At 35.9% G+C, this 23,601-nt stretch overlaps 1 protein-coding gene across 1 annotated transcript in view; it reads right to left on the bottom strand.

Annotated features, from left to right (window-relative positions):
• LOC148951940 (ATP-binding cassette sub-family C member 1-like) overlaps window positions 1-23,601 on the bottom strand; it is a 171,813-nt gene that overhangs the window by 110,448 nt on the left and 37,764 nt on the right. Inside the window, exons 8-12 of the mRNA XM_089089422.1 lie at window positions 18,922-19,099; window positions 16,037-16,205; window positions 2,646-2,797; window positions 1,828-1,965; window positions 24-170 (exon numbers count right to left, since the gene is read on the bottom strand). Of these exons, the coding sequence (XP_088945548.1) occupies window positions 24-170; window positions 1,828-1,965; window positions 2,646-2,797; window positions 16,037-16,205; window positions 18,922-19,099 (784 nt within the window). The remainder of the gene's footprint in view (window positions 1-23; window positions 171-1,827; window positions 1,966-2,645; window positions 2,798-16,036; window positions 16,206-18,921; window positions 19,100-23,601) is intronic.

The following is a 23,601-nucleotide window of genomic DNA, read 5'->3' as shown; positions in this document are numbered from 1 at the left end:
GGCTAAGATATAATAATTCTTACCTGGACACTAGCAACTATTAGCATTGGTAGTAAAATCATGGGCATGTTCATGATATTAAATAATGTCATCGCAACAAAAGCCTTTTGGGGATTTAGTATGTTGTCCGGATCCGTCAGAACGTAAACAGAAAAGGTTGCCAAAGCCACCTAGAAATAAATTGCCAAACTCAGGTGTAATTTTTTCGACAAAGCCATATCCTATGGCTTCTATGCAAATTTGACTTGATCAAATTAGCGACAGCTAGATCCCAGTATTAGTAAAATCTAATTATGAATGGGCTCTAATTTGTCTCATTTTTTTAACAGCCAAATGAGCAGCTTACTTTGCACATGAAAATACTGACAGAGAGGACGTTTATTTAGAGGTTCACTGAGTCTATTGAGGTTTTTTGAATTTATTTAGAAGTTCTATAAATTTTCTACTGAAAATTAGTGTTGAATTTCAAAGTAATTTGCATACTTTTCAGGCTTCTCATTTATTTGTTTCCGCAATTAACTTTTATTATTAAAATTAATCAATCCCCTTCGAATGACAATTTTTTTTCACTTGATAGTGTTTTCCAAGACGTGTTTTTAAATTTTTAGTGACTATAGTCTGGACTCCGTTCTTTAGTACAATGCAGCTACTGCTGCAACTATGATCATTAGCCTTGAGGTATTTTTTTTTTAGTCAAGATACATATAGCCCCATCTCGTATATATATCTTTAGTGTCTTTGTTGCTTGTTATAAGTATTTCACCTTCGAAGGCCGTAACAAATTGTCTTCGGTAGCTTAGAAAAAGAAACAAAAAACTATAGCTGGGCTGAAAGAACCAAGAGATTTTTTCACCTCCCTTAAGAGAAAACCTATTCGTCCTACCAAAAAAGCGAACAATTCTCATTGAATTTAACTGATTAAATTCAGAGATACAGTTATTTACGTGAGTATTATTTGTGCTCACGTGAGCACAAAGGATTTTATGGAAATTACATTTCCGGCGCACTATCGGTAATAGATACAGTCGGCCCCTGCTAGGGACAGAGAGGAGTGGCTTACCGCTGTCCCGAAGCCAGCCAAGAAACCCCTTATTTAATTTTAATGATGAATATGAACTCAGCCTTCAGCTTGGTGAAGGTACCATTGAGTGGGTGGAAGGCTTCGCCTACCTTGGGAGCTTACTTACTTATGATAGCAACCAACTCAAAGACATCAAGAGACGCCTAACACTTGAAAACTTCAGTTTTAAAGCTCTGATGCCCATCTGGAGGAATAAGGACTTAACAACAACTCTCAAAACGAGACTCTTCTACTCCCTCATTATTCCGATCGCCATCTATGCCTGTGAGTCCTGGACGCTTAATAGTCGAAAGTGATTGGAGGGCAACTATCCCCCCCCCCTCACGCCCATCATTCCCCCAAACACATCCAATAAAAATTTTGAGATAATGCACTTGCACCAAATGCAAGTGCAGTCATTTTGTTCAGCGTAGTTTATTTCCATTTAGAAAATATTTTTTTAAGGAGGACACTCCCCAACAACCCTCAGAGCAAAGGTTATAAGTTATGCCCTTGAGGCGTATAAGGTTTTTATTGAAATCTTTGTCGTAGAAACTTGAAAAAGAACTATTTTGATTTGAAATTCAAATGGCTAGTACCCTTTTTAGTAGTCGAAAGTGATTTGAGGGCAACTAGTAATGTAGTAATGGAGCTGTAATGTTCTGTGGAACACTCGCACCTCGGTCCGGGTTTTTTTAATGGGTGAGATAGGGGAAGATCATACTGCCTATAATTTATATACTGTGGTATGTACAATATGACCATACCATAAAGGGAGCACATGTCCAAAGCATCGTAGTTGTAGCACTAAGAAACGCTGCTTTTTTCAAAACTTTAACTTCTTTTTGACGGATATCTTCGACTTGCCCTTGAAATGACGGTTCCCAGGCATATAACTTCAAAACCTAAAAAAAAGCAAAACATATTCAATAGTATTAATCTAGTTACATAAAATAAATCACGATTCAACACATAGACCCCCCAAAAGAGGTTTAAATTTTGAGTACAAATAAAGAATTGTGACACGAATTTTTATGTTTGAACAGTTTAAGCTATCTTGTATCAATTGAAAATCCAGATCTAGATGAAAAGGATTTAGAAATTTCAAAGTCAAAGTAATTATTTAAGATTGAGAAGATTTTATATTTATAAATGGCAAATAGAACGAAATACAACCTTCTGTGTTCATAGTGAAGGATATAATTTAGGTCCAAACGGTTTGTTCTAAATTAATATCTGTTTTTTGACAGAAGGAAGGTGGGGGTGCTGGGTGAGCCGTAGAAATTGTTTCTCCAGAAATATTACCTGAAAATAACCAGGAGGTCATGCCATGGTATTAAAAAGCAAGTTAAAACATATTTTACTTCAATGTAGACGTAAAAAAAATATCCCACCAAAAACACTGGCTTCTGCTCTCCACTAAGCATGCAATTAGGGAGAAAATGTGTGCTCCTTCAAGTTATCTCATTTGATTCTCTAGAACTCATGATTTCCACCCAAGAAAAAGATTGGGGACACCTCTGGGATGTACAACTGCAAACATATACGATTTTGTTTGCTTTGTCTATTTTAGCAGTGATATTACCTTCATTCCATTAAGAATCTCATTAATAAGCTTCACACGTTTGTCTTTATTCTGCATCTGTTGAAGTTGTAGAGCTCTTGTTTTGGTGGCAATAAATCCATTGATGGGTATTAGCATAATCATAACACCCAAACCAGCAAAGATGCTAGGACCTAAAACAAAAAAGATAAGCAGTATTTTGTAAATACAAATCCCTTCCAAATTTTTTTCTAGTTTCAGCTGCATCTAAAAACCAGTTTTCCTCTTATGTTGCCACTTTTGCACAGTTCAGGAAGGCTGAATTAGACCAGAAGTCTAAGTCTTAGTATCTGATACAGCAATTTTTGGTACAAGTCCAACCGAAAAGTGTCTGCAAACAATTAAAACTTTAAAACCCTTTATCTGAAAAACCCAAATATAACTATGTTAAGAACAAACATAAACATGGTATGAACAAACTACACAATGATACAACTGATGATTTTCATTTTAAGGTCGCACAGCCAGTATATACTGAAATACTAAAGTCTTGGATTAGTTAAACTTTTTGACTTACTCAAACTTAAGTGATATAAACTATATTACGTAAAATATAGATGTTGACAAAAATGGAGTATCAGTGAAATTTAATTAGACAGTTTTCCAATGATAATAAAGAAGAAAAGATAGAAATCTGTGAAGACAAAATGTTTTCCCAGGACATTTCTTGGAATTTTGACCTTATTAATTTTTTTTTTTGACCTTATAAAAAATAATGATACATTAGGCTCAATCATACGCAAATCTGATGAAACAACTTAAACTACAAGAACAGTAACTTAAAAATATAAATACATGCTTAAAGACATAGATGCATTATCAGGAAAATTCAATTAAATAAAAATCCAGTTTTAGAAAAGAGGATACTACATACGTCTCTGTGAAGACAAGATAAATTTTCCCATAAGATATGAAACTTTGGACTTAATATAGGATTGTCGCTTTTGTTTAGAAAAATATAGATATATTAGCCACAATCATATACAAATATAAGGAAACTCAAATGAAATTGAGTTTCAAAACATTGAATTTCAAATGAAAAAAAAACATCAACAAAACATGTGCTCATCTAGAAATAAAAAACGAAAGATTTGACCCCCCCTAGTTCGAAAAGATTATATTTTTCCACGTCCCAAATTTTTTAGTAATTGAAACATGGAACAGGAAATTGACAGAGTCGAATCATTACATTTGGTTTTACCAGTAAATTATAACTAGCAACCCATAAAGGTTCAATATTTTCAATTGTGACTAAGTGCTAGAGTCTTAGGAGCGATGACAACGATTAATTCTGTATTTGAAGGTATGATCCTTATTCTCTTTTAAACTCCATAACTCTTATGCCCAAAAGGTGGATCCCTGCTTTTTAATAATGCATCCTTTGCATAAAATTATTCAAGGTTTGCATTTGGTCAATTAAAAGTTAAAACTAGTAATTTTAGCAGGACAGATGTTGAGGCGGCAATGCCAAACTATTAGAGATAAAATTTTGAAAAGCTAACGAAACAAAAATGCGTTTCGTTAGCTTCGTTAGCCCCATACAACTCTAAAGCATAAATTCCAAACTTCTCCAGGTTTTAGGCCTTTGGAAATAAATAAAAATCAATTCTAACTCAATGCCCACAACTGTACAATCTTAGTCATAAAGCCCTGTAGTATTCAACCTCCTACAGTTTTTAAACTGTTTTATTTCAGTATTACAAACCATTTTGTAGCATATCTTACTAAATTATCGTAAAATTATTATCTTTTAATTTATATGGGGCTAATAAAAAATTCCCATTTAAATTATACAAAAATAATAAATAGATAGTTCAGTGTGGGAGAAGGACTTACTAAAGTACGCATTACCTAAAGTTAAACTGTCTATGAGGGGCACCATTGACGATTAGAGATGCGATGGAATTTAAAAAAAGATGTAGAAAAGAATGTTAGGTAGACTTCAAATAAGTTCATTAGGGGCTTGGCCCTTACAGCTCAATCAACAGACGTAAAACAAGGTGCTGGTACAGCCAGTTTTTACTTGGGCCTGCTATCTAGATGGATTGACTGAGTTCCTTAGTTCTTGAGTTTGTAAGAAACAGATGGATTGCCAAAGTGATATAAATCCTTAAGATATATTTTGGTACGTGACTCAAGTCTTGAACAGTATCGGATTTTTTTCGATTTTGGCGGGAACCAGATGAAGAATTGTCCAACGCACAAAAGGAAACCAGAATTGATAAAGATGCTGGTTTTGGATCTGTCAGCAACAGATTCTCCAGTAATCTCTAGCCAATTTTTTCTATTCTCGACAATGTCTCCATAGTCTTCCTCACGGTTCCAAAACCACTTTGAAATTTTGTCAGACATTCTTTATCTCTCCTGGAATTTGTTCTCAAGGAAATATGCTGATTCACAAACGTGTCCACATTAAGCATGGACACTGTTTCTGTTCTGTTATCAAAGTGCTTGTTTCTCTTTTGTTTACAGAAAAAAACAGAACAGAAACAGATGACCTGTTTTTTATTTTCCTTTTCTGTTCTGTTGCTATCTTTAGAATAGCAGTATTGTCTTGTTTCTTTTTTTCTACCTGATTTTCTTCTGTTCCCGATTTTATTTTAGTGCTACGAGAATGAGATATTCGGGAATTTCAGACTTACAAAATAGTGTTTTAGATCGGAATTTAAAATTGTAAAGAAGTGCGGTTACACGTTTCTGTTGTAAAGAAGCGTGATTTTGTTCTTTCAATAATTTTCATAAATACAGTAGCGCAAATTTACAAGAACCCTGGGACGGAGGAGTACATTTTTTTATATGTACCCCTTTAAAATAGTAGATCCAGAGTTTCTGGAGAAAGGAGGCTCGGCTTTTCCTTTGGGAACGGACCACTAAAACAGGCCTACATAATAAAAAGCATGCCCACTCGGATTCTTAAAACAAAAGGGATGACCCGGCTCCCCCATCCAAGATTTTTTCCTGCACCCTTTTTCCTTACTTTTTCTTTTTTGTCACTCTTTTGTTTAGAATAAATTTGTCAATTTCGTGAATTATTTATACCTTTGTCACATTGAGTCCCCCCAAGATTTTGCTCATAGGTGGCCTTGTCACATTAGGCCTTGCCAAAGATTTTACTTTAGATCCACCCCTGAACGTTAAGACGGTAAAGGTGCAGTTTAATTCCACTAAAACGACGTATTGCTTACAGTATATTATTCCATTAATTGAGCAGGAAAGTAGCCCAGTTACTGTCCAGGAGAAGCGAAATACAAACAAATCACTTATTACTGTCTATCCTGGTTCTAGTGGTTGGGGTTGGGCATCTATCTCCTACATTACATGGGAAATAATTTGCACCTTTAGCCGTGAGAACTTTAATCTAACTATTTTTATGGAGGTTATGCTGCTAAATAACATTGACTTGCTACCATGACCGTGCTGACCTATACATGATGAATACTGATTATTAATTTGCAAAATTCTCTTAAATGCTTAGTCAGAGAGCAATGTAAATGTATTGAAGTCTTATCCAGTAGAAATATAAGTTTTTGCTAGCAAATCTTTATTGCATCAACATAACAAGATAACCAAATATACTTTTTCTCATGTTACTAAAATCATCTCTAAAATCAATAGAAATTCTTTCAAGGAAAAGTTTAGAGTTGAAACTAGCTGATTTTCTGGAAGGGACAAATTCTCATAAAATGATGATATACTTTTCTCATTCAGTAGGATATCAATCTTCCGGTGAACACAGTATTTTTTACCATAAAGCAAAAGAAATTCAAAAATTAACACTAAGCGGTGAATTATTTCATCTATCTGTCTCATAAATACAAATTACAGACAAGCTAATTCCCGCAAAAATTAATATTGTGCTTCAAATGGTCAAAGTTGTTATGAAACCGTAGTTGGGATATTTCATGTTGCTTTTATAAGTAGACAGATTCTTTGGCTTATTGTGCCAACAAACAGCTCAGGAGGCAATTGGTCCCTTTCCCCCTAGTTATGCCAGTGAGGTGTAAAAGGTCAGATATTTGGGTGGAGGTGCAATTTTTAAAAAAATTGGCTATTGGAAGGTGCTTCTAATTTTGTAAAAAATCGTAAACTACACCATTGTCCTCAGAACAGCATGACGTCATCTTCTCAGGACGGCTTAAATGTTCCAGCCAATACTTATAGGCCATGTTACTAAGTATCCCACTTGAAATAGGACTCAAAGAAAGTATCAAGTGCAATTTCTTAAAAGAGTCTCTAAAGGCTAATGTAGCTTCTACCACGACATTTATATACCATCTTAAAAGGAAGGATATAATTGATGTGCACCAAAATAAAGTATATGCGGCTGGTGCAGTAAACAACAAAGCCAAACCAACTCAAAAAAATATATATCAAGTCAGGCTGCTGCCCTAAAGAAAGCTCCCAATAGCAAAGCAAGTGACACAGAGGATAATGAATTGTTGAATCACAACCATCGGGGCGAGGGTTTCCAAGTTATACCCTGAGGGCATATAAGAACGATGTTGGCACAGTGTATCATTTATTATTTTTTTTTTTCCTATAGAGCAGGGCACTTCATATGGAAGGGATCGTCGTAGAAACTTCAAAAAGGCTCATTCGATTGGAAATAAAGAGTTCTAGTGCTCTTTTTAATAGTCGAAAGTGATTGGAGGGCCACAAGCCCCCCCCCCCACGCCCATCATTCTCCCATACATCCAATCAAAATCTTAAGAAATTCATTTTGTTCCGCGTAGTTGATTTACAGATAGAAAATATAATCTTGAGAAGGACACTCTCCCACAACCCTCAAGGCAAGGGTTTTAAGTTATGCCCAGGGGGCATACAAGGTTTTTTATAGAAGGTGTTGTCGTAGAAACTTCAAAACAGGCTCATTCGATTGGAAATTCAAAGAGCTAGAGGCCTTTTTAATAATCGAAAGTGATTGAAGGGCAACTAACCCCCCCCAGGCCCATCATTCCCCCAAACACATCCAATCAAAATTTTGAGACAGACATTTTGTTCAGCGTAGTTGATTTCTAGATAGAAAATATGTTTTTGAGGAGGAAACTCTCCAATACCCTCAGTGCAAGGGTTTTAAGTTATGCCCTGGGGGCATATAAGGATTTTATATAAGGCGTTGTCGTAGAAACTAAAAAAAGGCTCATTAGATTGGAAATTCAAAGGGCTAGTGCTGTTTATAATTGTCTAAAGTGATTGGAGGGCAACTAGCCACCCCCTCTCCACGCCCATCTTTCCCCATACACATCTAATCAAAATTTTGAGATAGCCATTTTGTTCAGCGTAGTTGATTTCCACATAGAAAATATGTTTTTGAGGAGGACACTCCCCCACAGCCCTCAGGGCAAGGTTTTAAGTTATGCCCTGGGTGCATATAAGGTTTTTAAAGAAGGCGTTGCCGTAGAAACTTCAAAAAAGCTCAGTCGATTGGAAATTCAAAAGGCTAGTGCTTTTTAATAGTCGAAAGTGATTGGAGGGCAACTATCCCCCCCCCTCACGCCCATCATTCCCCCAAACACATCCAATAAAAATTTTGAGATACTGCACTTGCACCAAATGCAAGTGCAGTCATTTTGTTCAGCGTAGTTTATTTCCATTTAGAAAATATTTTTTTTTAAGGAGGAAACTCCCCCACAACCCTCAGAGCAAAGGTTATAAGTTATGCCCTTGAGGTGTATAAGGTTTTTATTGAAATCTTTGTCATAGAAACTTGAAAAAGAACTATTTTGATTTGAAATTCAAATGGCTAGTACCCTTTTTAGTAGTCGAAAGTGATTTGAGGGCAACTAACCCCCCTCTCGCACCTACCTTTTCCCCAAACACATTCAATCGAAATTTTTAGATAGCCATTTATTCAACGTAGTTGAAAGTTTTGGAAATTAGGTCTTTACGGACGGCAACCGCTCCCCCCACAGCCCTCATGCCCAGGGTTGTAAGTAATACCCTGGGGGCATATAAAGTTTTTATTGAAAGCGTTTCGTTGAAACTTGAAAAGGGCTCATTCAATTGGAAATTGAAAGGGCTAGTGCCTTTTTTGATAGTTGAAAGTGATTGGATAGCGACTAACGCCCCTCTCACGCCCACCATTTTCCAAAACACATCCAATCAAAATTTTGAGATATCCATTTTGTTCAACGTAGTTGAACGTTGTGGAAATTAGGTATTTTAGGAAGATAACCCCCTCAGAGGCCTCAGTGCAAGGGTTTAAGTTATGCCCTGGGGCATATAAGGTTTATATAGAAAGTTGTTGTATAAATCATAGGCAGCGCAATCGCGGTGCCTAAGTAAAGAACGGGGACACTCGAGAACGAGACAAGAAACGGGGACTAAGTAAAGAGGAGGACACTCCTCCACAACCCTCAGGGCAAGGGTTTTAAGCTATGCCCTGGGGCATATAAGAACGATGTTGGCACAATGTATTATTTAATAATTTTTCCTTTAGAGCAGGTCACTTCGTATTGAAGAAAGTGTCGTAGAAACTTCGAATAGGGCTCATTCAATTGGAAATTGGAGTGGCTTGTACCCTTTTTAATAGTCGAAAGTGATTGGAAAGATACTAACACCTCTTCCACGTCCACCATTTCTCGAAATACATCCAATCAAAATTTTGAGATAGCCATTTTGTTTAGCGTAGTTGATTTCCAGATAGAAATTATGTTTTTGAGGAGGACAGTCCCCCACAGCCCTTAGGGCAAGGGTTGTAAGTTATGCCCTTGGGGTGAATAAGGTTTTTTTATAGAATGCTTTGTCGTAAAAACTTCTATCATTCGATTGGACATTCAAAGGACTAGTGCCCTTCTTAGTAGTTGAACGTGATTAGAGGGCAACTTACCCGCCTCTCACGCCCACCTTTTCCCCAAACACATCTAATCAAAACTTTGAGATAGCCATTTTATTCAACGTAGTTTTAAGTTCTGGAAATTAGGTCTTTGAGAATGATAACCAGCCCCCCTCCCCACAGCCCTCGGGGCAAGGGTTGTAAATTATGCCCAGGGGGCATATAAGGTTTTTATATAACGTGTTGTCGTAGAAACTTCAAAAAGGGATCATTCTATTGGAAATTCAAAGGGGTAGTGTCCTTTTTGATTGGCAAAAGTGATTTAAAGCCAACTATCACCTTGCACACGCCCAACATTCCCTACGCACATTCAATAAATATTTTTTAATACCCGTTTTGTTCCACGCAATTTAAAGTCCAGAAAACTATATCTCTGAGCAAAAAACTCCCCCCACAGTTTTCAGGGCATAGTTTATAAGCTATACCGGGGGGGTATATAATGTTTCTATTGAAATCTTTGTCGTAGAAACTTGAAAAAGGGCTCATTCGATTGGAAATTCCAATGGCTAGTGCCCTTTTTAGTTGTCGAAAGTGATTTGAGGGCAACTAACCCCCCTCTCACGCCCATCATTTCTCCAAACACATCCAATCAATATTTTAGATAGACATTCTATTCAACGTAGTTGAAAGTTTCGGAAATTAGGTCTTTAAGGATGACAACCCAAAGGTTTTTATTGAAAGCGTAGAAACTTCAAAAGGGCTCATTCAATTGGAAATTGAAAGCGCTAGTGCCTTTTTTAATAGTTGAAAGTGATTGGAGAGCGACTAACACCCCTCTCACGCCCACCACTTTCCCAAACACATCCAATCAAAATTTTGAGATATCCATTTTGTCCAACGTAGTTAAAAGTTCTTGAAATTAGGTCTGTTAGGATGATAACCCCCTCAGAGCCCTCAGTGCAAGGGTTGTAAGTTATACCCTGGGGGCATATAAAGTTTATACAGAAAGTTGTTATAGAAATTTCAAAAAAGGGCTCATTTGATTGGAAATTGAAATTGCCCTTTTTAAGAGTAGAGAGGGAGTGGAGACTAATTAACCCCACTCTCACGCCGGCCGTGTACCCAAACACATTCATTCAAAGTTGATACGATGTAATTTCGTTCAAAAGAGATGACAGTTTTGAACAGTGTGTAGTTACGGGTGAAAAACCCCCCTAGAGCCCTTAGGGACAAGGTTGTAAGTTCTGCCCTGATGTATATAAGGTTTTTATAGATAGAGTTGTCGTAAAACTTCAAATGGGGCTCATTCAATTTGGAAATTGAGAGGGCTAGTGCCCTTTGTAATAGTCGAAAGTGATTGGAGGGTAACTAACCCTCCTCTCTCGGCCACCATTCCTCCAAATACATCCAATCAACATTTTCAGATAGCTATTTTGTTCAACGTAGTAGAAAGTTCTGGAAATTAGGCCTTTTAGAATGACACCCCCCCCCCCCAGCACTCAGGGCAAGGGTTGTAAGTTATTTCCTGGGGGCATATCAGGTTTTTATTGAAAGTGTTGTCGTAGATTCTTCAAAAGGGCTCATTTGATTGGAAATGGAAAGGGCTAGTACCATTTTTAATAGTTGAAAGTGATTATAGAGCGACTAGCGCCTCTCTCTCGCCTAACCTTTCCCCAAACACATCCAGTCAAAATTTGAGATAGCTATTTTGTTTAACGTAGTTGAAAGTTCTGGAAATTCGGTGTTAGAGGATGACAACCACCCTAACAGACCTTAGGGTAAGGGTTGTAATTTATGCCCTGGGGGCATATAAGGTGTTTATAGTAAGCTTTGTCGTTCCCAAAAGGGCTCATTCAATTTGAAATTGAAAGGCCTAGTGCCCGTTTTATTAGTCAAAATCGATTGGAAGGCTTGACATTCTTTTATTAAATGCTAATACTATTGTAGCGTAGTATTTTTTTCTATTGTTGTTGCTTGGATTAGGGCAGTTTGTATTAAAGGAGCTGTTGTAAGAAGTACGAAAAGGGATCCTTTGATTGAAAATCGAAATAACTGATGTCCTTTTTAATCGTCGAAAGTGATTGGAGGGCAACTAATCCCCCTTCCACTCCCACCCTCCCACGCCCCCCCTCCCATTTGCCCATTATGTTTAAAAAAGAAATGTTGCCTTAAGATAAAATCAAAATGCACTGTGATACTGCCAATTCCCAATTAGGCATCTCAGCAGTATCCCAAGAACGACTGAGGGTATTATGTTCAAACTTTTGGGGCTACTTCTGCTCTTAAAATTTAACCAAATCAAAATAGCGTAAGTGTATCCAAGCTATCAAAGAAAGTAAACAGATTTTTTTTGCGAGTGGTATCAAGTTTTCTATTTCAGGTCAACTAGAGGAGGTATGAAACTAAATCAAATAGTACCATTTGTGTCCAGAATTTTAAAAGTGTGCAGGTTGTTAAAAATTACTGAAGACTTTTCTCCAGCATACAAATAGCAGGCCAAACTATAAAGTCTTTTAAAAAACAAAGAGATTTATATCGCCTTTTTCTTTTTCCCTGAAAGGATTGTATCAATATAAAACGAAAGGAAATTAATTAAAAAAACTTGTCCCCATTAATAACTTTCCGAAAAAAAGCAAATAGCTCCATTAAACCAAAAATGAGCCGAAATAATACCAAATGATCTACCGAGCATGGGACTGCCGCAGTTCAGCATTGATAAAAGAAATAAAACCCAAAACGAAGAGATATTACAATAAATAACCGAGTCAAACTCAAAACGAGCAGAAATTAACATAAGTTGGGCGCATAGCCCCCATGCCTTCCCAAGGCCAGAACAAAATTTGCATTTTACTGAAAAAATACAACTGAATGTGCATTGTCAGTTTAATTTACATATACTGATATTTAGTAATCAAAATGTTAATACTATTTGATTTATTAAAGTTATAAAAGTAGAAATATTTATATTTTTTCAGTAAAGTGCAAATTTTTTTCTGGCCTTGGGAAGGCATAGGGGTTTATTTGAGGGGTATTATTTGAAAAATTTTCACCAAAATTGGCTTGGAAATAATTAATCTTAAAAGGCTGCGTTAAGCTGCAAGGTAACAAACAATTTTTTAATTGACAGTAAGAAGTGTCATTTTCCCGTGCATTTTTGTTCTTTCTTACTTTTGTTTAAGATGATAGAGGGGGGGGAGCTAAGATGATTAAGGGGATAGAGGGGGGGGAGCATGGTCTGGAGGGGAAAATTTTCCCCTCCCAAATCAACTATATGCTCTGCTTAAATACTAAAGACTTTGAGCTGACTGCGTAATTTCATGCTGAATTTTTTTTTCCCAAATGTCTCGAATAACTAGTATTTATTATAAACATAAAAGTCTATTTTTGGAATGAGAAAATGGAAGAAAAATAACCATAAAGCAAAAAAATGATAGTGATATTTATGTGCGCAAACAATTTTTCGCCCCTATATTAGAAAAACTGCTCTTTTTTGTGGAAAAAATGCTTCAAGAGTACTAGGTTTTCTCAAAAGTGTTACCGCTACAAAAAAGCAATACCTATGGCAAGTGTAGTTTTTGATCAAAAACAGTTGTTTTCTGTTTTTACCAAAAAACAAAACAGAAACAGAAACAGGTATTCTGTTTTTTGTTGACCTGTTCTGTTTCTGTTCTGTTTTACTCAAGCCCTGTTTTTTTTTGTTTTTTTTTGTTTCTTCAGAAAAACAGAACAGTGCCCATGCTCATTTCTGATACGCTGAATCTGAGGGTTTGATTTTCATTAAGATTCTATGACTTTTAGGGGGTGATTCCGCCTTTATTAAGAAATCAGGCAAATTTTCTCAGGCTCATAGCTGTTAATAGGTAAGACTAAACTTAATGAAACTTATATGTTTGAAATTATTATAATAAGCCGAATCTTTTGATATAGCTATTGGTATCAAAGTTTCGTTTTTTAGAGTTTTGGTTACTATTGAGCCGGATCGCTCCTAGTTCGTTAACACGAGCTGTTTGAAAATGGGGAATTTTGTGTTTTTTGTCAAAAGAAAGCTCACAGATGCGTGTTTAGTTGTTTTTTTTGCCCAGAGGTGATCATATCGATCCAGTAGTTATAGGCCATCAGGAGAGGGCTCATTTATAAGGAATTTACATGTTATGATGCCCCCAAAAATTGGACGATAACTAGCCCCCACCTACACCAATTTTCCCCAAAATCGTTATAAAATTTGCCCATTGTTTACGTATGGTAATTTAATAAGGTGATATATGCAAACATTTTTGAAGGGGGGGGGATTTTGTGACTGGGTTGAACTTCTATGGGGACAATTTTCCGTGAGGAGGAAAATTTCTGGGGATGAATCTTCCTGGGGAAATTTTACACTGGGGGATTTCTTTGCCTACTCAATTATGAGTGTGGAGATGTTCTGAGGAATTAACCGGGAGAATTTTCAGCGTGTTTGGATTTCTGGGAAATAGTTTTCACGGAAAGGGGGATTTCCAGAGTGGTCAAAAAAATGATCAGAGCTAAAAGTCTTTTTCGAATGAAAGTATGCTATGGAGAATTTTTCACATTGAATGTTCTGCAAGAAATTTTGTGGAGTCGAGGGGGGGGATTTCAGCGAGGATGAAATTGTCTGACAGAAATTTTAGGGGTGTGTGTTTTATCTGGGCTGAACTGCCCACGGAAGAATTTTCCGAGAGGGCACGAAGTACTTTATGGAGGTGGAGCCAGATTCACCGGCATTATTTGAAAAACGATCAGAAATAAAAATAAACAAGTTTTTTCTACTGGAAGTAAGAATAACAATAAAACTAAAAATGAACAGAAATTATTCCGTATATGAAGGAGTTGTTCCCTCCTCAGTAACTTGCTCTTTACGCTAAAGTTTGACTGTTTGTCCCAAATTTTTAAGAACGACTTCTGATACACAAGAGCTGTTTAATTAGAATAGAAAATTTATTCAAGTCCTATGAACTTAAGCGCGAAGGGCAAGATATAGAGGAGGGAACAAATCCTTCATATACGGAATAATTTCTCCTCATTTTTAGTTTTCATGTTATTTCTTACTTTCAGTTGAAAAACTTATTTTTTTATTATTTAGTCTATAATAGTGCAAGGGTATGGGTTGGACAAAGTATTTTATGCGACGACAAAGCGACCAACATTTTCGAAATGAGTTATCAAAATATGGTATTGTCCTTATATTTGCATCCCTTTTCTATTCTTCTCAATTCAAGAGAAGAAAAAATTATGTAGCGAAGTGTCCAAGTTTCTTTGAAATTCAGAATTTGAGAAACTTCATTTTACTTACTTGTCGAATGAATGAATGGACTCAATAAATGAATTCAGTAGATGACCTAGAACAGCATTTTCTGACAAGAAGTGCCGACAAAATATGTAAAACTACCCTCAAACCAAACATTTTTCTTCTGATTTGTCTATTACATATATTTGCAAAGAAATAGCTAATCTTAAAAGGCTGTTATAAGCCGCAAGGCAACAAAAAAAAATTATGAATAGGCAGTGAGAAATGTTCTTCCCGTGCATTTTTATTCTTTTCTTTAAGAATATTTTTATTCTTTATTTTTTTTTTTATTCTTTTTTTTATTCTTTTTTTTTATTCTTTGCATTTTTAATACTTTTCTTTAAGATAGTTTCTGAGCATCATGATGGGAGAAGGGGCAAAGCTTGGTCTGGAAAGGGGAGACTGCTGCCTCTAAAAGCAACTATGGACTCTGTTTAAGCACCAATGATTTTGAGCTGACCCCATAAATTGATGACGAAAATTATTTTGTTATCACAACGTCTCAAATAACTAGTATACATGTTCCTGAGGTTTGAGGAGATGCTGTTTAAACTTAATAGCGCATGTAAAACAGTTCATAGTAACTAACTGTAAGTAAGCAGCGACCCAGCTCAATAGTAATCGAAACTCTGAAAAACAGAATTTTGATACCAATAGATATGTCAAAAAAATTTCTTTTATGCTGATTTTATATATACAAATTTCATTAAGTTTAGTCTTACCCGTCGAAGGTTAAGAGCCTGAAAAAATTGTCCTGGTTTTCAAAAAAGGGAAAAACGTCTCCCAAAAGTCAAGTGACCTTAGTGATGACGACACCTATAAGATTTAGCGTATCAGTGAATCCTACTGTATAAATGTCAAGCTTCTTTCTGCAAAAATTTGGAATTTTGTATTTTTTGCCAGAAGAAAGATCACGGATGTGTGTTTATTTGTTGTTGTTTTTTTCCAGGGGTGATCGTATCCACACACTGGTCCTAGAATATTGGGAGAGGGCTCATTCAAAAGGAAACTAAAAGTTATCCGGACAATGGACAAATTGACAATGGACAATGAACAATGGCAATGGACTAAAAGTTAACCGGACAATGTCAAATCGTAAAGGGATTTAAGGTAACGTCTTTGGATGAAGAATAAAAGTTTAATGACCATGCCTAATTGAAATATAGTTTTCTATATAAAAACAACATCGATTGAAAATACTTGGGTTGAAAAAATGAAAAAAAAGAAAGAAAAGACGATGACGTGACATTTCACAGAAAATACAGCCAACATATTTTTAGTTACGTTATTCCTTACCAAGAGTCTCGTATAAGAAATATAGGGCGATGGCGATTTGGAAAGGGGCTGACCACAAGAGATTCAAATAAAGTGACATTTCCATCAGCCGCTGGGTATCCACTGCCATCAAGTTTACTATTTCACCAACAGTTGTATCTCTTCGGGCTGTGTTTGAAATTTTCAGAGCCTGAAATAATTCAATTTCAATAAAATACTTTTAACTGACTAAATAAATATAGAAAATAGTAATTGTTGAAGGTTATGATTTGTACCAGGTAATCAGTAACAGTGGTAAAACTAAAGTCAGTGCTTTAGCATCTGGGCCGGCTCTCTACAGGTATGAACATAAGGTCGGGGCAGCAACTTTATAATTTCGGTACCAAAGCAATTGAAAGGCATCTAAAACTGAATATCCCGATTGCTAATTTGATGCTCAGGAAAATCATTGAAGCAATGTAGGTAACATGAGAGTACATCTGATTCTAGAATTCAGTAATTATAGGTTTACCCATCAAAATCTTTTCGTATAAGATAATTTCCATAGTTATAGAAAGGGATCGTAAACGTACAAAAAGGAGAACGATCTTACGGAAAATTCTGCAATAAACAAAAAATCGCGAAGAAAGGAAACGAGGACAATTAACAGCCAGTGAAAAAATTGAAAAATTATGCAAATATTTCGGTCAAGACCTCCGCTTGACCGTCCTCAGTGCAGAATAAAACTGATAAAAATATAAAAACCAAAAAATATAAAAATATCATGATTAGCCAGTGTGGTCTCAGAAATTATCTGCAATAAAATCCAACACCTCTGACTACCATAAGCTACTATATAAAATTTAGAAAATCTAGCACATTTACCCATTACCCATGAAAAAAAGAAGAAGAGAAACTAAAAAACGTGTATCCCTGACTATTCTAAGATAAGAAATAAGAAATAAGAAACGTGTATCCCTGACTATTCTAAGATAAGAAATAAGAAATAAGAAACGTGTATCCCTGACTATTCTAAGATAAGAAATAAGAAATTTTATATTTGTGTAGGTATACGATTGAAAATTATGTTGAAAGATCTTCATGCATCCCATATATGGTAGTATAATTACGGTCAGGGTGAGGCTACTTCCAAGGAACTTTTCGAGTTCCCTCTTATATTCAAAATGTTTATACATATCCTCTTATATTTATAAGTAAAATATAAATATACATTTCCTCTTGTATTTATAATTTTCGACACATAGCTTCAATCTGTTGATGTATATTTTGTTCCCAACCCAAGTGAATTATTAAATAAAAAAGTTTTTTTTCAACTGAAAGTCGGAAGCAACATTAAAACATGAGACGAACATAAATTGTTCCATATTTGAGGGGGCTGCCCCTTCCTAAACCCTCATTCTTTACGCTAAAGTATTAAAGTTCTTTAAGAATATTTCAATTTAAATTCAATGGGCCTTGTGTTTGAGCAGTCTTTCCTAAGATTAATTAAAAAAAAAATTAAGAAAAAGAAGTTTTTTCAAAGAAAAGTAAAGGCCATTTTAAACTTAAGAACAGCAGATACAAATTCCTGTTAAAATTCAAACTCAAAACTACCAAAAATTACTATCAAAGAATAAATGAAACCCAAAACGAACAGAAATTACATAAACAATCATAACAAAAAAATACAAGTAATAATATAAATGAATAAATAAATCTTAAGGCAAGTATCGCTTAAATTGAGTATACAAATCAAGCTAAAAACGAAAAAAAAATATTTTGCTATTGAAATATAAATCAAACCCAAAATAAATATCTAAAGCGGAGTCCAGCGGTGAAGCTGCTGGTCTCCTCGTGCTCTATATATATATATATATATATATATATATATATATATATATATATATATATATATATATATAATAATAATAATAATAATAATAATAATAATAGTAGTGATAATAATAATAATAATAATAATAATAATAATAATAATAATAATAATAATAATAATAATAATAATAATAATAATAATAATATGTATATATATATATGATTTATTAATTGTTATCAAAATTCCTTTTTTTATAGTTGTATGTACTATTGGACCAAGTTGCTCTTTACTTGCAGTTCGTGGCCACGAACTGTTGGCTAATTACAATACACACTTCTTTCTTTTAAATAGTGTTACTTGTGACTGACAATGATTGCTCTTTCCATATCTTTCATATACAGTTTATATTACTTAAAAATTGATTAGTCTTGACTCTGTTTATGATTCCCAATCAAAATAAATTAAACCTCAAGCCAAAATATTTCACGTCACCTTATCCATTCAAAATTGGTTCATATTCCTTGGGCATTCTTAATAAGGCTATATCATCGAATTTGTCCAAAACATGTAGAATAATAACCTTAGTTTTAAGAGGGTTTGCTGGAATCCTGAGTGATCCTGAGCCAATTAGAATAAGCTAATGACCATTCTATAATTACATCTGTCTATGCTTATGAGTCTATAGCCGTCAGATTCCTTAGCATTTAAAGAGCTAAAAAGATACAAGATAGTGTCGCAATAACGTCATGCATTGTAGAAAATGTGTTTTATACAGACAATAGTTTTCATTAGCATAAAATATGCCTAGAGGAAAATCCTCTCCCCAAAAAGAAAACTAATTTAATGATTAGCATCTAATGATTTAACTAATGATTATGATTTAACTAATTAGCATCCTTCAGGTGAACACACATAGAAGTTGGAATAACAAGATTTAAATACTTCCAGGGGGATATCAGGATTTTAGATAACAAGGTGGGCCAAGGCCCAAAATCGGTTGTGAACCACTGGTCTATAGCTATAAGTCTGGAAGTTTTAGGATCAACAAAACAAAAGGAATAATTTCCAAAAATTTTTGATGGTGAAATATTACCTTCCTATAGATGGCGGAAGTAATAGCTGTCCTCACACCCATTCCAACGACGTAAACGGAACGATAATGCTTAGCAAGGAATAATGTCTGCACAAACGCTGTTATCGTCAAGGTAATAGCATAAACAAAGCCCTTCCATTCATATTCTGTCAAATCTTCTGTGAAATCAATCAATAGTCTAAAACATAAAACATAATCAAATCCTAAATACCTATTAAAAGATATACTTTCATAGACACAAATTTATTTAATTGTGTCAAACTATCTTAACTATTGTTCTCCATTAATTATGAGGATTCACTCCCTGTCATAATAGGTCCAATCATTTAGCCTCGTCCCAAGAGACTTAGATAAGCCCAGTCCCGTGATTCCCAAAGTGGGGTGCTAGCCCAACCAGTGGAGCATGGTAATATTTTGGTGGGTCATGGGCAGAACATGCACCCTTTGGCTGACTATGCTTTAAAGCTATAATATTGAAAAAAAATCATGTAAATGAAGTAGCGACGGATCCAGACGAGGGCGAGGAAGGGCGCGCGCCCACCTAACGTAGTCTAAAGTTGTGTAATTTATTTAATTAACGCAAGTTCTCGTTAATTAAACTGGATCTTAACGCAAGTTTATCAGATCAGTCTTTTTTGCTCCCTCCCTCTTCTAAAAAAATCCTGTATCCACCCCTGAAATTAAGTCAGGTTCACCTGCATTTAAAGAGCAAAAAAGATACAAGATAGTATTGTAATAAGCCAGGTATTGTATAGAAGGTGTTTCATACAGACAATATTTTCCATTGACATAGAATATGCAATGAGGATGACTCCCCCCCCTAAAAAAACAAGTTAATGGCCTTTAAGGTCCTTCCAAGTGAATACCCGTAAAATTTTGAACATCAAAAATCTAATTACCACAAGGGGTAGGGGTTGGGGCATCAAGATTTTAGAAATGCTTTGGTGAGGCATGGCTCTAAATTTGTTAGGAACCTCTGGTCTAGTCTATTAAAAAAAAACAATTATTCAAAAGCGTATAAATCCTGCCACAAACAAATCTGTATAGATTTTCACGTGGTAGGTCTGTTTTATATGATTTTTTGTGAATATTGGTCTTTAATAAAAATGAATTTCTCTCTCTCTCCATTTCACAAGCATTAAATCTTGTATGTTAGGCAGCAAAAACTTTTTTATTTTTGTCTTATAAGCACAAATATCATATTGACTTTTTTTATACTTTGTTCGCAAGCCTGGATAATAAAATAAAACACAGAAACCAGTAAGGAAAAGATAAGAGTTTGAAAAAAGAGGATCCCAAGGCAACAAAAAGTATATAAATATTTTCATGATGTCCACTGAGTCATTTTAAGTTTAAAAAAAGAAGGAAATATCGTCTTTGGTTTGATGGAACGTTGATTACCCTTGTTAAAATACCCAGAGCTAAGTAATATTTCGTCGAATGATCATGGTCTTAAAACTTCTTAAACCATTTTTGGCAGTGAAATATCTTCTCATACTACTACTACTACTACTACTAACAACTCATCGCAGCACCAATCCGCCTGAGGCCAACACAGCTACGCCCGCTCCTCCTTCATCCCAGTCTGTTCAAAGCCTCCCTTATTACACCCTCCCACGAGATTTCCATTTCCTTTAAATCTTTCTTTATAACGCCCTCCTACCCCAGACAAGGACTACCTGCTTTCCGTTTAGCCCTTGACGGTTGGTTGAAAAGAACAATCTTCGGCAATCTATGATCCTTCATCCGCACAACGTGCCCTAGCCATCTCAACCTTTCTTTCATTATAGCCCTAGAGAGCGTTTTTTTCCACATTTTTCGTACAGCATATTGTTTGAAATACGGTCAATCATCCGGGTACCCAGAAGAATCCTTAATCAATTTCTCTGGAATACATCTAGTAAATCTTCATCCGCTTTTCGAAGCGCCCATGCTTCAGAGCCATATTTGACTAATGTCATCGCTGTAGCTTCTAATATTCTAATCTTGGTTTGCAGACTTATATTCCTATTCTTCCAAACTTTTTTTATCTGTGAAAAAACACCGTGAGCCTTGGCTATTTTAGTTTTAACATCTTCACTGCTCCCACCATCTTTACCAACAATGCTACCAAGGTGAGTGAAGCTGCCCACTTGATCAATCTTTTCATAACCCTACGTCACCTTTTCATCTTCACTTATTCCTAGCCTTAGTGACTTAGTCTTCTTAACATTAATTTTCAAAACTATTCTAGCACCCAAAACTCTGCGAAACCTCTAAAAGTTCATTCATTTTTCTCACACTTTCCTCTAGGATGCTTAAATCATCAGCACAATCAGCATAATCTTCTCATATCAAGAGTCAAACTGGAAAAAATATAGGGGGGCTTCCATGTGAGGCTCGGCAAAAATAAATAAAAAGTTGATGGAGTTTTCTATTAACCATGATGTATTGTTCCATTATTTGGTGCACTGTCGAAATCTGACTACTAGTTGATCGTTCTCGTCGAAACTCAGCTTAATACACGTTAGTAGCATGAACAGTGATTGCTTTGGTTTTGTGGTAAATTTCATGCTCTTTCTTGGAGCCTTTTCGTGGATTGGGCTATTACTGCCTTACACCACTGTCGTGGGATCTATTCATTGCACCATATGGCTGATATAGCACTGTGGTATAGGTCGACAACGTCGTTCGAGCCAAGATTGATTAGCTCTGCAGCGGTGCAGCATGGTCCCAGAGCTTTGCCTCGTTTTATTGAATCTATTGGTCGATTTAGTCTCAGATTTTAGTGGAGATGGTGAGGTGACACGTTCTCTGATAAAGAATGAGCTCGTTGTAGAGGTGTTTTCGTGCATAGTAAGTATAATGTCTGTAATCCATGGTCTTATATCATTATCCTTTCTATCAAGGAGGTCTTTTATGGTCTCTAGCATTGCAGAAGTATCATTTTGAGTCAACCAGTCAATATCATCTGGAGTTGTGAGGGGAGTGGGTATGCTCAGGATGTCTCTTAGTTTTGTAGATTGACTTAGCAGTATAAGCGTCTTTTTTGTATGGGTCTCAGAGTAGTTCCATTCAGAATTGATGAATTTGTGTTGTCTTGGAGAGTTGTATGAACCGCAGTTTGAGTTTGGACATCAGCAGCGTCTGTTCTGAGTTAAAATTTCCTCCATGTAGTGGATCCAAGTTTATTACTGATTTCAATCGTCTGGATATCAGGATATATTCTATAGCATTTTCATACCTTTCATTGGGTAATCTCCATGTAACCTTTTGACAGTGACTGTGATTGACATTGGTGATAAATAGTTCATCTTCTCTGCAGAAGTTGATTTGTTGCTCTCCTCTTGAATTAAGCCATACTTGTCTATATGGGTCATCATACCTTTCCGACCGGGATGGCTACTGCCCACAACCGCGGTGAAATCACCCATGACGATTAATTTCTCTTTTTTGAGTATCTGGTCAGTGACACTCTTTTACTGGAATTAGGATTCATTCCAATCCTCTTCGTTCCAAGCACGGTCTGGAGCATACGACGATTGAAATATTTTTAATGTATTCTTTTAGATGGATGGTCTCAATTCTCCCTGATATAGGAGTGAAGTTGATCCGAGATCTTTTAGCTGTTGGGGATGGAATGAAAACAAAACTCTACCAGTGAACATTGTCCGTACGTTTTAATAATAGAAAAGTTGCTCCAAGGATATTTTCTTTTTTGATTCGAAGAAAATGCGTATCCGCCAGGCCAACTACACCTCCTTTGTATTTATTAATTTATTTTAGTAAAAGACCAAATCTCCCAGATTTAGCTAAAGCTCGGATATTAATCGAACCAATATTGCAAACAATTTTTCTTTAAATTATAATATCGTCCCACTTGGACATTGCTCTAGGTCTATTGGGATCGTCAGTTTTCCCGTACGTGGTAGCATATTAGGGATCATTCAAACATTGGCCTTGGTCACACTTCATATTTGACAGTAAAAAGTGTCGAGGGTAAATCAGTGATGGTGATAAACCTCCGTCAATTAACACTCCGTCAATTTGACACTGGTGTCCATGTCCAGATCATTCACCTTTTCGCAGTTGTCCTCTTGTAGAAGATCCTTCCACGATTGTATCATGCATGACCATAAAGTTTGACCCACTGTAGGAAAGGTTTGCAGAAGATTGGGACTTTCCCATATCTAGGGGGCCCTATACAGATACATCACAGGGGCGTTCCTTCTGTTCAACATGTATTTATGACTCCCGAGGATATCCCACTTTCTATTGCTCACCCCAGACGATAAATACCCCATGGTCCATGCCTTCCCGCCTTCCCGTTGATGTACTTACATTTCTGTAAAACTTTCCCCTTCTCACAAGCTGGGGAGGCCTTGAGTGGCCTGAAGACCCTACTGAAAAAGGATCTCAGATACCTTAGACTGTGAATTTGATTAAAAAGAAACGAAAATTCCAACCCACCATTCTGTTGAGCAATAACAATGGGTGCTAAAGATAATAATTCAACGCAATTAAATAGTTTTTCAGTTATTATTAAAGTATTTTAGTGGAAATAATTTGCTGACAGAGAGAGTAAATTCTCATCTGCCATTAAATATATTAAAAGCAAATTAATAGATATTGTGTTTAGAGGCAAGGTCATGGGCGCCCATATGGGGGGGGCAGGGGGGGGGGGCGCCCACCCCCCCTGGC

This window comes from Artemia sp. Qi Xiang Cuo, chromosome 5 (assembly GCF_049724085.1).
Source record: "Artemia sp. Qi Xiang Cuo chromosome 5, ASM4972408v1, whole genome shotgun sequence".
Lineage (NCBI taxonomy): Eukaryota > Metazoa > Arthropoda > Branchiopoda > Anostraca > Artemiidae > Artemia > Artemia sp. Qi Xiang Cuo.
The sequence above is the reverse complement of the archived record's forward strand: the minus strand, read 5'-3'. Positions and strand labels throughout refer to the sequence as shown.